Source organism: Psammomys obesus, unplaced genomic scaffold, assembly GCF_907164565.1.
Source record: "Psammomys obesus unplaced genomic scaffold, mPsaObe1.curated_primary_1811, whole genome shotgun sequence".
In the NCBI taxonomy this organism is placed as follows: Eukaryota; Metazoa; Chordata; class Mammalia; order Rodentia; family Muridae; genus Psammomys; species Psammomys obesus.
The window spans coordinates 8,072,738-8,089,516 of NW_026592510.1; the positions used below are offsets into that span (position 1 = coordinate 8,072,738).

At 41.7% G+C, this 16,779-nt stretch overlaps 1 protein-coding gene across 2 annotated transcripts in view; it reads left to right on the top strand.

Moving 5' to 3' along the window:
• The window catches only part of Ermp1 (endoplasmic reticulum metallopeptidase 1), a 49,872-nt gene that overhangs the window by 15,132 nt on the left and 17,961 nt on the right, over positions 1-16,779 (top strand). For both annotated transcript variants that reach the window (XM_055614120.1, XM_055614119.1), the window contains exons 6-13: positions 419-511; positions 2,931-3,143; positions 4,627-4,847; positions 8,284-8,458; positions 8,804-8,994; positions 13,870-14,022; positions 15,619-15,821; positions 16,565-16,680. In XM_055614120.1, coding sequence (XP_055470095.1) covers positions 419-511; positions 2,931-3,143; positions 4,627-4,847; positions 8,284-8,458; positions 8,804-8,994; positions 13,870-14,022; positions 15,619-15,821; positions 16,565-16,680 — 1,365 coding nt within the window. The remainder of the gene's footprint in view (positions 1-418; positions 512-2,930; positions 3,144-4,626; positions 4,848-8,283; positions 8,459-8,803; positions 8,995-13,869; positions 14,023-15,618; positions 15,822-16,564; positions 16,681-16,779) is intronic.

Consider the following 16,779-nt stretch of genomic DNA (forward strand, 5'->3'; position numbering starts at 1 on the left):
TTGCCTTCTCTAGGGTATTGTGTACCACAGCCTGGAGATGGAGAGAACTGTTTAGCATCTCATTTCCCCAAAACTCCAAGGAAGCTTAGGGCTGTTGTCTTGCTTTTCCAACTCCTTTGGTAACTTTTATAGTTTTATTTGAAATTTAAATTTGGCTCTTATCTGCCCAAATTCCATTCCCCAAAGTTTCTTCCCCTAATGTGTGACTTAAAATACTTCCTTAGTTATTATGTTTTAAATTCTGGACCATAGTGATAGATTTTGTAAGAACAGAAAAGGGTTTGTATCGTTCATGAATATGATAGACATTAGTTAACCTCATGCCTTGACATTTTGTCTTTTAGAACTTAAACTGTTAGACAGGACTAACACAAGTCAGGCCTGTAAAGTAAGATAACTTTTCCATTGTCTGTCTTAGGAATAGACTTAGCTTTTATTGAAAATGGATACATATATCACACCAAGTATGACACAGCGGACAGGATTCTCCTAGATTCCATTCAGAGAGCAGGTTGGTATTAACAGGTTTGGCTTTTGATACACAATGATGAAATGTTAGGGACAATGTATAAAGAGCGTTTTGTGTGGGAGAGACAGTTTGTAGTCGAATGAGTTTAGATTTGGAGATGGAAAGATGAGGGCTTGAATTTTAGTCTTTGCATCTGACTTAGCAATTAAAAACTTAGAAATAGTCATCGTGAATACTTGGAAAGGAGTGGCCCAGGGCTGTGGTAGGGTTGCGGGGTTCACTGTGACAGTTTGGAAGGGGTGGCCCCAGGCTGTAGTGGGATTGTTGAAGAGTAAAGAATGCAGCCAAAGTGAGGGCTATGAATTATACTAGCAGCAGGACAGGGGTTTGTGGCCCCAGATGAGAGCAGAGGGGGGGCCACGGGCCCATGATAGGTGGTAAGGACAGATGAGGCATGTACATAGCCCAGAGTGGTAGAGTGCGGCCCAGAGAGCTAGGGCGTTAGAGGGGGAGTTGATAGGGATGCGGCTATGGAAAGAAGGTGACTTTTTAGTAAGAGCACAGCATGGAGAAGGAGGGAACCGGCTGGGTGGGGGGATGGTATACTCTCTCAGACTAGGATGGAGGTAGTATTTTCAGAACCAGAAGGAGACAAGGTTGACGTATATGGGGGAAGGAAAGTGTAGGTGGCTTCAAAAATTATCAAGGATGTGGTGGTAGAGTACTCGCTTAATATGTGCAAGGCCCTGGATTCCATCCCTGGTGTTGATAAACAAACATGGTGGATGAGATGGCTCAGCAGAAAAAGGCCCCTGCTGCCCAACCTGACAACCCAAGTTTGATCCCTGGGGCCCGCATGGTGGAAGGAGAGATACAACTCTGGGAAATTGTCCTCTGACCTCTGCATATGTGCAGTGGCGTGCAGCACTCCAACAAGTAAAAATGTGATAGGAAACATGTTAAACTCAGAAAAACCCAAAGGAGTAAGGAATCCTTGAAGGTCTGAGTCTATGAATGAACTCAGTAAGGTGGTTTTACGTTACTATTCTGGCAGTGCAGTGTGGAGGAGGGAGTGAGGAGTTAGTGTTCTGACAGTCGTTTGTACGGACTGCTGGGAAAGTAGGTACATCTTGAGTATTTGGATTGTCTGTCATCTAAGACATACATGAGTGTGACGTGTGTGTGTGTGAGAGAGAGAGAGATGTGAGAGAGAGAGACGTGTGTGTGTGTGAGAGAGATGTGAGAGAGAGAGAGAGAGAGAGAGAGACTGTGTGTGTGTGTGTGTGTGTGTGCGTGTGCGCGTGCGCGCGCATGATTGGAACCTTCCCCTCCTCATGGGCATAGTTCTGTCAATCTGGACAGTCTTATTTTAGCTAGGTCCTACCCATTACTTACTGTGTAGGTCCAACTGCCTAGTACTTGTCAGCTTCCTGCCACTGCTCCTGGATGCTAGGATTATAGCCATATACCTTATCTGGTTCACCTTAAAAAATGTTTTTTTTTTTTTGTTTGTTTGTTTTTTGTTTTTTTTCTGAGTTAGGATTTCACTATGTAGGCCAGGCTGGCCTTGAAGTTGCAACCTTTCTGCTTCCTTACCAAGTATGCTTTTTAATTGTGATTTGTTCTGGTTTGTTAGCCTGGGAGAATAAACCGAGGTCTTGTGCCTGTATTCTAGGAAAGCACTGCATCACTGGTCCCAGAGCTAGCTCTTTAGTCATTTTTAAGAAAAAATGTTTTATTTTTGTTTAAGAGAGGGTCTTGCTGCATAGCTCAGTGTAACTTTGAACTTGCTGTGTAACCTAGGCTGACCTTGAATGATGGTCACCTGCTTTTGCCTCCCCTTCTTAATAATTCTTTTTTTTTTTTTTTTAAGATTTCTTTTCATGTACAATGATGTTTTTCCTACATGTATATATGTGTGAGGGTGCCAGATCCTCTGAAACTGGAATTACAGACAGTTGTGAGCTGCCATGTGAGTGCTAGGAATTGAACCTGGGTTCTCTAGAAGAGCAGCCAGTACTCTTAATCACTGAGCCATCTCTCCAGCTCCCACCTAATATAAATCTTAACAAGCTTTAATAACTTGTTCTGTGCTGACCAACCTCATGCAAGGCTTTTTTTTTCTTGTTTTCTCACTGAGTTTCTGGTCTTCAGAAGAGTGTCAGCATAGTTACAATGTATCCGTGAGGAAGGCTTGAGCTGGAGCTTGGGGGTTGTGCTGTTAGTCTGAGGGAATAGTGGTATAGAGGGCCCGGGTTGAGCCCAGTGGGGAAGAAGAGCAAGAACAAGAGCCTTATTGGGGAATTTGGCCTGAGAGGGGAGAGCAGTGGAGGGTGGGAGCGGGGTCTGCGCCCATTCTTTCCGGGTATTAATTTTCAGATGGTACGTCTGCGGCACATGCTGTATGTGGAAGTCACACTGGAGTAGCTTACTAGACCTCATTATCTTTTCTCAATAAAAGGTGACAACATTTTAGCAGTTCTTAAGTACCTAGCTACGTCTGACATGCTGGCTTCTTCATCTGAGTATCGACATGGGAACATGGTCTTCTTTGACGTGCTCGGCCTGCTTGTCGTTGCGTACCCTTCTCGTGTTGGCTCAATCATAAACTACATGGTAGTCATGGCTGTTGTTCTGTACCTGGGGAAAAAACTGCTCCGGCCCAAACACAGGAGTAAGTATTTCCTTCTAGTGTGGAATGGGGGTGGGATTTGCTGAAGAGATTTTAGCCATTGTTTTTCTTTCCTCCCAGAAGGTACAGCATCTTACTGTACTGGAGAATATTACTTGATTTCTAGTTTTAGAAACTCCCGGGTAAGTATAGAATCAGCATGCTCATCTCACTTTCAGGGTTGGTGAAGACGACGGCTTTATGCACTTGCCCTGAAGTTGGGACAGTCAGCTGAGCTGTCTGCCTCAGCCAAATACGGCCAAGAGCTGGGTGCAGTGCGTCACCCCGCGCCCGGTGGGGATCTGCAGGGTGCTGCTCCCTGCTCCCCTGCAGTGTGGTTGCCCATTTCACAGTTGTGCTCATTTAGTCTCTTGTTATGGAATGAAATTACTAATAGTGCTGAAATGGAACTTCAGTATTGTAAAAACCTTTAGAATGATTTTTCTCTTTATTAATAACAAATTTTAATAGTTCTTGAAACTCAGTATGATCAACCCTATAATCTGTGTTAAAACTAAAATTTATATACAACCAAAAAGAAAACTTATTTTTAAAAAATATTTATTTTATGTGTGTGTGTGTGTGTGCGTGCGTGCATGCGTGTGTTTGTGCGCACGCACAAGTGTGGAAGTCAGAGGGCAGCTTGTGTAACTCCTTCCACCATGTGGGTCCTGGGTGTGAGACTGAGGTCATCAGGTTGGCCTGCTGAGCCATGCTGCTGGCGCTGCAGACCGACTTAGCGGAAAGTCTTCTACGCACAGTCCTGGAATGGATGCAGCGCTTCTGGTTACTGTTCCTTGAGCCATTTCTGCTTGAAATGTCTCAGAGCCTAAAATATTGGCTGTTATTACAATGTAAGTATTCTGCAGCAATTTAAATAATTCTTTATCCCCAGTTCTTTTTCCTGTCATTCTTTTCCAGTGTTGGTATCTTTAAAAACATTTTTACATTTTTTATCTATTTATTCGTGTGTGTGCACGTGTGTGGGCGGTAGTGTGCCGCAGTGTGCGTGTGTGAAGTCGTAGACCACTTGTGGCTTCAGTTCTGTGGGCATGGACTCCGGCTGCCAAGTCTGGTTGGCAAGTGCACTTGTCTGCTGAACCACCTTGCCAACCCTGTGCTACCGTCTTTAGCAAGAAGTTTTATGGAACTTTGCCTTTTAAAATCCTTGCTAATATTTTGATAAACAAAGAATCCTAAAGATGATGAGGATTACCACCTCTTTCCCAGGGAAGGAGGGCATATGAATCAGTGCTGTGAGACATCTCTCAGAATCTTTAATACCCAGAGATCCTGTGTGTTCTTGAGTAGTGTCCTTTGTTGTTACGTGATTCTTGTGTTTGACTGTTCTCTACCCTGGGACACTTAAGTACCTTCAATTATAGTAGTGAATTGTTTTAACATTTGCTTCTTCAGCATTACCAGCTGGTTTTGTTATTAATTTAATGAAGATGGTGACATTAACTTTTTGTTTTCTCTTCGTTAGGTGCTAACTACATGAGAGACTTCTTGTGTGGACTTGGTATCACTTTTATTAGCTGGTTCACTAGCCTTGTTACAGTTCTCATTATAGCAGTGTTCGTCTCTCTCATTGGACAGTCTCTGTCATGGTATAACCACTTTTATGTCGCCGTTTGCCTGTATGGAACTGCAACAGTGGCCAAAATAATCCTCATACATACTCTTGCCAAAAGATTTTATTATGTGGTAAGTGGCTGATGTATTTATTGTTTCTTTTTGCTACTTTCAAGAACTGAAGACAAATGAGCAAAATTTATTGTGTATGCTCTTTCAGAACAATTAGAAATTGTTCAGCATGGCTATGGAAAATGCTGCCATAGTTGTGTTAATTTCCTGGAGTTTTCTTATTCTGAGAATTGGGAGTGAATTGCAGAATTCAAGAGAAGTTACGGAGCTGTTTCCAGCAGTGTTTAAAATGGAGGTGATGGCGAGGCTTGCTTGTGTGGCTTGCCTCTGCTGCTGTTTGTAGAACTGTCTTTCCATTTAGCAATCCATACTTGTTCACTCAGTTATTTAGCTGTGAATATCACTGTTCTTTTCTGGACTCTCAGGCTGACGAGGGTGTGATTGTTGAATTCTCTGCTACATCGCCTGTACTTAGGCAGTGTCTGACACAACTTGACATAGGAAGCACATCTTTCCTAAAAGAATAGTGTATTTAAGAGTTTCTCATTGGCTTTCCTTCACTTTTTCTTTTCTTTTTGACATTATATCATTTCCCTCTTCCCTTTCCACCTTCTAATCCCCCCCATGTACTCCTCTTTGCTCTCTTTCAGATTCATAGCCTGTTTTCATTAGTTGTTGTTAAATACATGTATGTGTATGTATATATGCATATGTTCATAAATATAGCCTTTTAAAGTCTATATAATGTTACTCGTGTGTTTTTAGAGCTGACCACTTGGTATTGGATAACCGATTTGCTCTTCCTTGGGGAAGACTCTCTTCCTCCCACTCTCAGCATTGCTTAGTTGACTAGTTCTTTGTGGAGGGTTGAGGCCTGTGGTCTTTCCCCTGTCTACGTTATCATGTCTCTTGTGCAGCTAATACTTGGGCAGGCCTGTTGGTGAGTCTTTATGGATGTAGCTTCTGACAGTGTTAGGAGACACAGTCTCATAGGAAACTCTTTGATCCCTGTCTCTTACAATCCTTGTGTCCCCTTTCTAAAACGTTCCCTGAGCCTTAGGTTCTAGAGTTGTTTGTAGAGGTACCATTGGGACTGTCATCTACAGCTTTACATTTTGATTGGTTGTAGTTTTTCTGTAATGGTCTCCATCTGTTGCAAATTTTCCCTGATGCAGGGTGAGGACTATACTTATCTGTGGGTATAAGGACACATATTTAGAATGTAGTTAGGAATTATGCTGGTTTTGTAAAGTGGTGATTGTAGATTCCTCTCCAAGATCCATGTCATAAGTCTTGGGTAGTTGGCTAGGTTTCCAATGCCGGGCATTATTTTTCTCTTGTTGAGTAGGTCTAAGTCCAGTTAGAGAGCGTGGTTACCACCAAGATATGTGTGCCACTACTGCACCTGGAGGGTTTTCTTCCTGTGCTGGTTGTTGTGGTTCACAGGCGTCACGGCTGGGTAGGTAGGACTGCTGGCTGCTTCCCTTATTTGGAAGCGTCAGTGCCGCCTGCTAGGACCATGAGAGCTAGTCCTCACGAAGGATGCATTCGGGTCAGTTCCAGCTCACCGGCCAGTGGGTCCAGTGCCTGTGCATGTTATCTTCAGCAATAGGGACTTACCTGCCACCTGTGAGGGACAACCAAGGGCATTAACAGTAGCCTGTAATGTTTTGGGAGTCTCTTGGGCAATCCTGACCAAAATTTCAAAAAAGGGCTTCTTATGCCAAAATGTCATCTGGTGTGGTTTTGCACATTTTGTCTAGCTTTCCTAGAATTTCTGTCTTTGGTAATCTTGCCTGCCCAAGATGAAGGGCATCAGTGGACATTTGTTTCCTCTGAAGCAGATGTTTAGTCATGAACTTCCTTGACCAGATTGTTCCTGTGTCATTCTTGATGGCTGCAGGCCTGGAACAGTCTAGAAGGAAAAGAGCACCTTGCTTTCTGACACTGGGCCTCTCACTGGCCTAGGACTTGCTTATTAGAGCTAGGTTGGTTGACTGATTCCCAGGGACCTACCTGCCTTTCTCTGTCTACCCAAGTTGGGATTACCAGTGGGTGCCACTGTACCCAGCTCATTTATGTGGGCTCTGGGGATGGAACACAGGTCTCCATGCTTTCATATTAAGCACTTTACTATCTCCCAAGCCTCATATATGTGAGGCTTGGGAGATAGTATATATATATACACACACACACACATACATACATACACATATACACACACACATATATATCTTTAATTTATTTATATTTAATTTATTAGATTTATTTACATTTTTACTTTATTTACATTTTTGCTTTTGAGACAGGGTCTTACTGGTTTCCTCAGGCTGGCCCTGAACTCACCCTGTATCCCAAGGGGGTCTTGAATGTGTGCTCTTCCTGCTTTAGCTTCCTGAGTGGCTGGGAGCACAGGCCCGAACTACCAGCATGCCTCATTGTTTTAGAGGCTCTTTTAGCACTCAGTTGGCTGAGGGCTCCATGAGAGTGTGATCTTTTTTTCGATTTCAGCTTCATTTGATAAGATGTAAAAGTACAGTGATTCTTGTACATCATGCAGTGGCGTGAAATGGAGTGGCATGAACAGTTCTGCAAGAGGCATGGGCTTGACATTGAGTAAGCCTCTGTTCATGAACATGGGGATGTTTGAATGGGGCTTTAGAAACATGAGTGCGTGGTGGAGAACAGATGATCAGTCAGAAGTGGGAATATGCAAGGCATGTTTGAGCTGTAGATAAAAAGAGGCCAGTGTGGTGAAGACAAGGCGACTGAACCTTAACAAGCCAAGAGTGGGGTCAGGGTCAAATTTGAGCTTGGAGGCTGGCCCTAAAAATTAGTTAGGCCACCATTAACCTTTTCTCAGAGGATAGAGTTGAGTAGGTTTGTGATTTAGGAAGAAAACTCTGGCAGCTATACTGGAAAAGGACAGGAGTGAGGGAAGGATGAATAGAGGTGTAGATGAAACTTAATTTGGGGAATATTGTTTCATTTGTTCAACGGTTGGCACTTACTGTAAAACATGTTCAGTAATTTCAGCGTTCCTTACTAAGGTCTTTGGGTGCATTCAGTTTCAGTTTGCATTATTGCTACTGTTATTGTTTTGAATTATCTGAGACAGAGTCACCACGTTCCCAGGTTAAGAATCTTGCTCTGGATTGGCCTGCTCTTTGATCACCTCCCCTGAGGGGGGAGCAGCCTTACCAGGCCACAGAAGATGACAATGCAGCCACTTCTGATGAAAACTGATTGTCTAAGATCAGAAAGAAGGAGAGAAAGACCTCCCCTATCAGTGGACTTGGGGAGGGGCATGCATGCAGAAAGGGGAGGAAGGATGGGATCGGGAGGGGAGGAGGGAGGGGCTTATGGGGGGATACAAAATGAATTAATAATAAAAAAATACATAAAATAAAAAAAAGAATCTTGCTCTGTAACATTTACTTTTATTTCATGTGCATTGGTGAATGACAGTGAACAAGACTATTTCTCTTTCTTTCAGAATGCCAGCAACCTGTATCTGGGAGAAGTGTTTTTTGACACCTCATTGTTTGTGCATTGTGGCTTTCTTGTTACTTTGACTTACCAAGGATTTTGCTCTGCATTCATGAGTGCTGTCTGGGTAGCGTTTCCACTGCTCACAAAGCTGTGGGTGTATAAGGACTTCAAGAAGCACGGTAGGGGAATTTTGTTCTTTGATAAAGATGGGAAGAGGTTAACAATGTGAGGCTCCCAGAGATTATGTATTGGAAACTACCTTTCCAAATTATTTGTTTTAATTTTTTTATGCCATGGAAGTATTTATCTTACACTGTATATTCCATCCCATTCTCATGTTTCTGAACATACATGAATATTATTTGTATTTTATTCTTCCTGATGAAAATTTCTGATTGCTCTACATTATATGTACCAAAGGGACTAGAGTCACGTCTGACTCCATTTCTCTCAGGTGCCATAGCAGGTGAGCACTGTGAAAATGAGCATCTTACAGTGTAATTTCAGTTTTTTCTTCTCCCTAGGTGCCCAAGGAAGATTTATTACTCTTTACTTTTTGGGGATGTTTATCCCATATCTTTATGGACTGTATCTCATCTGGGCTGTATTTGAGATGTTTACTCCTATCCTTGGAAGAAGCGGTTCAGAAATCCCTCCTGATGTTGTGTTGGCCTCCATTTTGGCTGTCTGTGTGATGATTCTCTCCTCCTATTTTGTAAGGAAAATGGATTTTGTTTCTTTTTATTTTTTTATCTATGTGATTAGCTTTAGTGTATTCTGTGAAATACTAGGTTGCTTATACTTTATTAAGAAAAATTTACACAAAAGCTGGGGTCAGTGTTTGTGCATTGTCCGTTCAGTATGACAGGAAGATGTAGAATGATATGGTGACGCACACTTTTAATCCCAGCACTCAGGAGGTAGAGATGAGGATCTCTGTGAGTTCCAGACCAGCCAGGGCTATATGGTGAGACCGTGTTTTGTTGTTACTGTTTTAATGTTTAAAAAAAAATTAAAAAAAAAAATCCATATCCCCCTATTTCACTTTTTCTTCCCACCCGGAGACAGGTTCTCACTCTGGCTTAGAACTATGTAACCCAAGATGGCCTTGGCTTGTGGTATTCTTCCTGTCCCAACCTCCCAAGTGTGTCTAAATCCTCTTTTCAAATAGTTTTCCATCCTAGCAGATATGAATGTATAGACTATACACTGTGTGGATTGTAAGATGTTCTGTTCCTGAACTTCCAAAATATGAGCGTGTTATGAATGATGGTAACCAAGAGGCCAATACACAGTAGTTGTAGGGTTTTGTGTGTGCATCTCTGTGTGTGTGTGTTTGTCATTGAGGTGTTTTCATTATCTACTTCATTGCTGGCATGTCAGGATTTATGAACCTTGCCTCTTGGGTGATACCCAAACATGCTTTTGTCTCTCAGTCTCTGAGTACACTGCCTGGGTGTCGAGTCTTATGGTTGCTTTCTGTTTTTTTTTTTTTTTTTTCCCATGGGACTTCTCGGAGGAAAGAAAAGATGGTTGACCGGAGGACCGGACTCCTCAGTCAACATTCTTTTGGCTTGGTGTCTGAAGCAGATGCTGAACCTCTCTAGAGGAAGCATCTCTCTGTTTTGTGCTTTTGTTGTTGTTGTTGCGGTTCCTCAGGAGTACTTACTGAGTACCTCTAGGCTGGGGCTCTGAAGCTGGGGGAGCCACGTAGGGTTAGGGATTGGAGTTCTTAAAAGCTTTGTTTTTTCATGGCCAGCATAGTGTGCTTTTTCATATCACTGTAATGAAGAGCATTCCTGGTAGACTAGGTTCTGAAGACCTAGCGAGGGAAGAGGGATGCCTCAGTTATAGTCCACGGCACCCTGGAAAGCCCTGCATATGTGGCTTTGCATGCGTAGCCACATAAAGAAATTCTTATGCACACTGCTTGCGGATGGCTATACCTGACACCCAACTGTTGCCTTTAAGATAGATTACAGGCTGGGGCTCACTGAGAAGAATGCTTGCTGGACATGAGTGTGAGACCCCAGGCTCAGTTCCCCAGTATTGAAAGGACCTCTCCCAGACAGGCAACAAAGCCTACAAGGTCATGACTAGCTTTTACTGCATTTTCAGAGGTGGATGGAATCCTAATGTTCATTGCATACTTCTTTTAGTTTTATTCCTAACGCTTCAGTCTTGTATTTTGTATTTGTTAAATGTAGTTGCTTTTCTTTTCACTGTGGCAAAATACCTGATAAAGATAACTTCAGAAAGGAAAATTTTATTTTGGCTCATGGTTCCTGAGGGTCGTGTCTGTCATAGTGGGAAAGGCACAGTGGCACTTCTGGTGGCAGGAATCTGTGGCGGGCCCGGATGTGATCACGGCCAGGGAGAACAGAGCCTCAAGCACTTGCGGCCAGAGACCTACTTTCTCCACTTAGACCTTCCCTCTGTAATTTCTACAGTTTTCCTAAAAGCACCTACCAGCTAGGGGTTAAGTGTTCAAACACAAAAAACTTGAAGGGAACATTTCACTAATAGGTTTGCTCTTGTGAGGATTAGAAGAGATGGAACCTGGCCATGGTGACAGCTAACTGTAATCCTAGCTCTTGGGAGATGAAACAGGCCGATCATGAGTTAGAAGCCAGCCTTGACTACATATTAAGGCACTGTCCCCACAAACCAACCGCACAACCATAAAGGAGTAGCGTCTGCTCCCTGTAGATGAGTCTGGTCCATGGTAGCTATGTTATGGGTTTTCATTGTCCTTACTCCACCAGATCAGTTCCCAACCTTCCCAGTGCTACAACCTTTACTACGGCTCCTCACACGGTGACCCTCAGGCGTGAATTATTTCATTGCTACTTCATAACTCTAATTTGCTTCTGTTATTAATTATAATGTAAATATCTGATATGCGACCCCTGTGAAAGAGTATTTTGAGCCCCAAAGGAATTGCAATCCACAGTTGGAGAACCACAGCACTTCTGGTGTCTAAAAAAGGTGATTCAGATGCAGGGTATCTATTCTATTCCATTGACCATGTTGGAGAATAATGAACCTGTGAAACTGGAAAGTCCCTAAAGCATGGCTGTCTTAGGAGCCAAAATGAGATCAACCTGTATTATCATAAGTATATTTTACTAGCAGAGTTTTTGGAAAGACTGCCTCTTGGAATAGTAATAAAATTGCAACTGAGCATGTTGGTATGTACCTGTCCTAGGCCACACAGGTCTACATAGTGAGTTAGGTTGGGAGGCTTCTCTCCCTAAAACTATTATTTCTTTTTTGTTACATACTCTGTGGAATGACGCTGTTATTCTGAGATGCTATAAGTTATCATTCTCTCGTTTATGTGTCAGTGTTAAAGACAGTGGCTTCTTGATTCAGCGAGGTTGCTCCCTGAGTAATAGAACACTGAACCATAATCTTTACCTTGGAAAATGTTTCTTATAGTCATTGAGGCTTTATTAAGTGTTTTAGAAAACAATTACATTCTTGTTGTGTGGTAAGTTATCATGATTTCTAGAATTATTCTTTGTTGAGCATCATGGTTATACTGATTGGCTAAGAGCTAAAATAGGCCCAATAATAGGCACGGGGTCAGGAGACTCAGCAAGAAAGGGGTGTGTGTGGTATACATGTGTGGGGTGCATGTGCATTCTGAGGGCCCAGGATGACATCAGGTACCTTCCCTACTGTGCCCTGCCTTACTTGCTTGAAAGAATACCTCACTGAGCCAGAAGCTTACCTTTGTAGCTAGGATGGCCAACCTGTGAGCTCCTGGGGGCCGCCTGTCTCAACACACCAATGCTGGCAGCATGTACAGTCATTCCTGGCTTTTTACATGTGTGCGGAGGATTAAAACTCAAGTCCTCATGTGTGCACAGTGAGTGCTCTTAACTCCTGAGCATCTTCTCAGTTCCACTCCTCATTAGTTTTTGTGCTTTGAAAAAAGGTCTCACATGGCCCAGGCTAGCCTTAAACTTTCTAAAGATAACCTTGAACTCCTGATCCTCCTGAATCTATTTACCAACTGCTGCAATTACAGGACTGTGCTATCAAGCTTAGCTTCTTCATTTGATTCTGTACCCATTCAAGGTCTTAAAAGTGACAGAAGATGAAATATTTAAGACAGAAGACAACTGTAAAGATGCTTAACTATAGACTCCAAGCACAGTCACTTTATGGTCACTCTTTAATCTTCTTCATTCTGCGAGTCCATTTATAAGTACCCAGAAGATGAGCCTTACAATAGGGAATGGTAGCTTAGGACAGCTTTGGCAGTAGCTAGCTTGGAACTGTATTATAGCAAGGACTTTATTATTAAATTATATACATAATTTAATATATAAATTATATACATAATTTAATATATATTACTAAAATATATTAATTTCCATCTGTTTTTTTTTCCCCTTAATCCAACTCTAACTGAACAGCTTTGGTATGTTCAAATTTACCAGGATTTCAGTAGAGGGGAAACTCATTACTTGGTGGGATAGTTGAAACTTTTTGAGCACTATGACAACTTGATAGAAGGACAGATAGGGTTACAAGTTGTTTTGCTGTCTTACTGCCTTAAATCCTGGAGGGTTTATTTCCTAACATAGTATACAAGTGTAAGATCTTTGACCCAAGTGTAGTACTGTTTGGTTGAAATTGCCAGGAAAGGATATTAGAACGCTTTACACAGACTTTGATTCTTGCTCGTTTTTTATTTTTCTTTCATGAAAAATATCTTCATATTCGTGTTCTTCATGAGCTTAATGGTAGGCAGAAAGATGAAGAAACAAAAGTAGGAGCGAGTTTCAGATAGTTTCTCAGATCTTGAGGGGACTGTGAATATATCTTGCTTATATTTATCTTTCAATTTGCTGATTTAGTTACAATAAAAAAAGCTAGGTATACTTTGTGGGTTTTTTTCTGGATGCCAACCTAGCAACTTAGCCATTCATGTTTATTGTTCCAAGTTCAGATTCATTTTTAGTGTTCACAATGGTTAGCCTAAAAGGACAGTACTGTTTCATGTGTAGGTTTTCCTCAAATGCAATGTCTAGAAGGTCTATCTACAACTAGTTATACAGATTAATTCCAACTCTGAGCGTGTTATGAAAACACTAGAGGTGGAATCTGAATTTTATTGAATGACATGCTTAGGCATAAAAACTTACCTTTGACAGTTTGGCAGCCTTAATGCCAAATTTGGGTTCAGTTCAGTGTTGTCTGCTGTGCAGGGCTGGCCACTGCTGGCCAGTGAGTCGTATAAGGAAGTGGCATGACTAATAGATTCTGGTCCTTTTTTTTCTTGAATGTTTGAACACAGGATCATTGTGCTTCGCTTCCATTCTCCCTGTTGCTTTCTGGCTCACTGTCACAAAGTACCACCATGCTGGCCATTTGAAGGCATCTCCACTTTCTAGGCTCTTACTTAGGTTGGAAAAGCCTGAGGAATTGCTGTTTTGTCTACTGGGTGTCACAGTACATTACCCAGGGTCCTAGCTTTTCTTTATTGTGTTTTAGAAAGTACTAAAATATATCATTTAAAACACCTCTCTACCAATGGTATGAATCACAATTTCTCTGTTTCTGTGCTTGTGTTCAGATTAACTTCATCTACCTTGTGAATAGCACAAAGAAAACCATTCTGACTCTAACACTGGTATGTGCTGTCACGCTCTTTCTCGTCTGCAGTGGAGCCTTTTTCCCATACAGCTCCAATTCCTCGAGTCCAAAACCAAAGAGAGTGTTCCTTCAGGTAAGGGCACTTCTTCCTAAGATTCAGGAAATGAAGTTTGCCTTGTGTGTTTTGAGCTTCACAAGTGAACAGGAAAACTCACTGTTCTGCTGTTGACAAAATTTAGTTGATTTGGATTTCTTTGTGTATAAAGCAGCAGGAACACTGACCATCAGTGGGCACCTTATTACCTAGACACACTTTCCATAATGTGTGTGTGTAAAATACGCATTTATAATATGAACTCTGGAACCATGAGCATTAAAAAATATAAATCACATAGATATCTGTAGGCTGAATGAAGATCTTAAACTATATACTGGCAAAATAAAAGAGAAATTAAAAATTGTTACTAAAATTGAGCCTTAGTAACATTCAAAGTATTATGTGATGAAAATCACCGAACAAGGGGTTATTAAAATGAGGTCTAGAACTTTCTTTAGATTTCACTCCCCCCCGCCCCAAACCTCTTAGAAGTGTTTTAATATAGCCAGAGCTTCATCTCCATTTTTGTTAGAGGTTGTGAAGTGTTCAATGCCAAATGAGTCATAATTTAGATAATTATTCAAGGATTGAAAAATGAAAAATATGGGAATTTGAAAGACTTTGAAAAGCTAAATAGTCCTTTGGTTGTAGTCTTAAAGGACAGTGATCTGTTTTATGTAGAAGTGTTGGTGAACAGTTTTTAAGGTGACCCACACTGGCTTTCATTGGTGTGCCAATTGAATAGTAATAATAGTAGTAATAGTGTTTAGGAAAGTCTGCATTTTTGTTTTTAAAAGGGCTGTGACTTGTTTTGGTTTCTTTTCCTATAAGGGAGGGGGAAGCTTTTTTACGTTTTGCCAGTTGTACAAGTTTCTATCACTAAATACCTGCTATTATGGAGTGACAGTAGTTGTATACCCAAAGCTGATACCCCAAGTTCCAACAACACATGCTTCATGCCAGCCTATGTCATGCAGGCCCTTTTCTTTGCTGTCCGCTGGCTTAGGTTGTTGTTTTCTGCTGCCGAGTAGCTAACGTTTGGTTTTCAAGATTCTTTATTTTTAATTACGTATAAACTCGTGTCTGTGGGCATATGTACCAGAGTGCATGTGCTCTAGGAGGCCAGAGGCAGCGATTCCCTGGAGTGGGAGTTACAGGTTCTTATGAGCCACCCGAGGTGGGTGATGGGAGTTGAATCAGGGTCCTCTGAAAGAGCAGCAAGCAGTGTGTGCTCTTAACCACTGAGCTGTCTCTCCAGCGCCTTTTGTTTCTGAGACAAACTCTTACACTATTACCTAGATTTGCTTTCAACTCCTGGGCTTGACGCTCCACTTACACCTCTGAGCAATTGCAACTACAAGCATATACACTGCCCTTGACCACGTTTCATAAATATTTTAAATGTGCATTCAGCTATATTTGTGATTAAAATAAAAATCATTGACATATCTGTCATCTAGTTTAAAAGGAAAAAAACCCACCAACAGTAACTTAGTAATTATTAAGTCTCCTTTTTATTTTCCTGTTTCTAATCAATTCTTGGAATGGTCTTTTTATTTTGATTAACCTGGGCTAGGAATGTGGGTGAACTAGCCGAAACAGTTTTCTTATTATTAGTCTTTTTCTTTTCAGCACATGAGTAGAACTTTTCATAACTTGGAAGGAAACGTAGTAAAAAGAGACTCTGGAATATGGATCAATGGGTTTGATTATACTGGAATGTCTCATGTAACACCTCACATTCCTGAGATCAATGATACCATCCGAGCTCACTGTGAGGAGAATGCCCCACTCTGTGGCTTCCCTTGGTATCTTCCAGTACACTTTCTGATCAGGTTGGTTCACTACTTTTTAAGTTGGGGGTTAGTTCCCAAATTCTATCATTGTGTCTCGATTCTTATTAATTGAAACTTATCCTTACCTCAGTCAAGTGCAGTTTGTAATATTACTACAAAATTTCCATTTCTTTAGTCAGATGATGATCTCAGGAGAATAGTTCTTGATTTTAATTTTAAGAAGTCTCTTTTCAAGAAAGAGTAGTGGTTAGAAAGGGTGACACTCCTTAGTATAATACAAACAACAGTTACTGCTTCATCCCAGCTGGAGATGCTCTTACAGGTGCCATTTCAGGATTCCTCAGAAATGGGATGGGGAGTGGAATTGCCTAGGTAGTTCCTGTCCTTTCAAAAAGATTTAATTTCATGTTTATGTATGGTTGCCCTGTACTTATGTGCACAGTGTGTGTGCCTTTTGCCTGTGGAGGCTGTAAGAGAGCGCTGACTCTCTGGTCCTGGAGTTCCAGGTGGCTGTGAGCTGACATGAGATGCTGGGAAGCGAACCTGGGTCCTCTGCAAGCATAGCCTGGGCTCTCAACTGCTGAGCTATCTCTCCAACCCTTAGCTTCTTTGAGCTTAAAAAGTTGAGAAGGATTTGTTACACAACCTGGACATCAGAGGAGCTGGCACCGTGTCATATTCAGCAGGTGTTTTCATACCCCTTTGTGTGTTCTGAACTGCTCTGTGAGTTATGGATTACACTTTATGAAGCATCCTAAACATTAACACTACCTTTCCAATAGGAAAAATTGGTATCTGCCAGCTCCAGAAATTTCTCCAAGAAATCCTGCTCATTTCAGACTTCTATCTAAAGAGAAGACACCATGGGAGTCTATAAAGCTGACCTTTGAAGCAACAGGTGAGCCAGTTTCTTCTTAGTTCACTTTCTAAGCTTTTCAGTAAGTTGCCATGTATGTCTTCCCGTCCAGCATGTCAGAGCAGCATTTGTTTATCTATC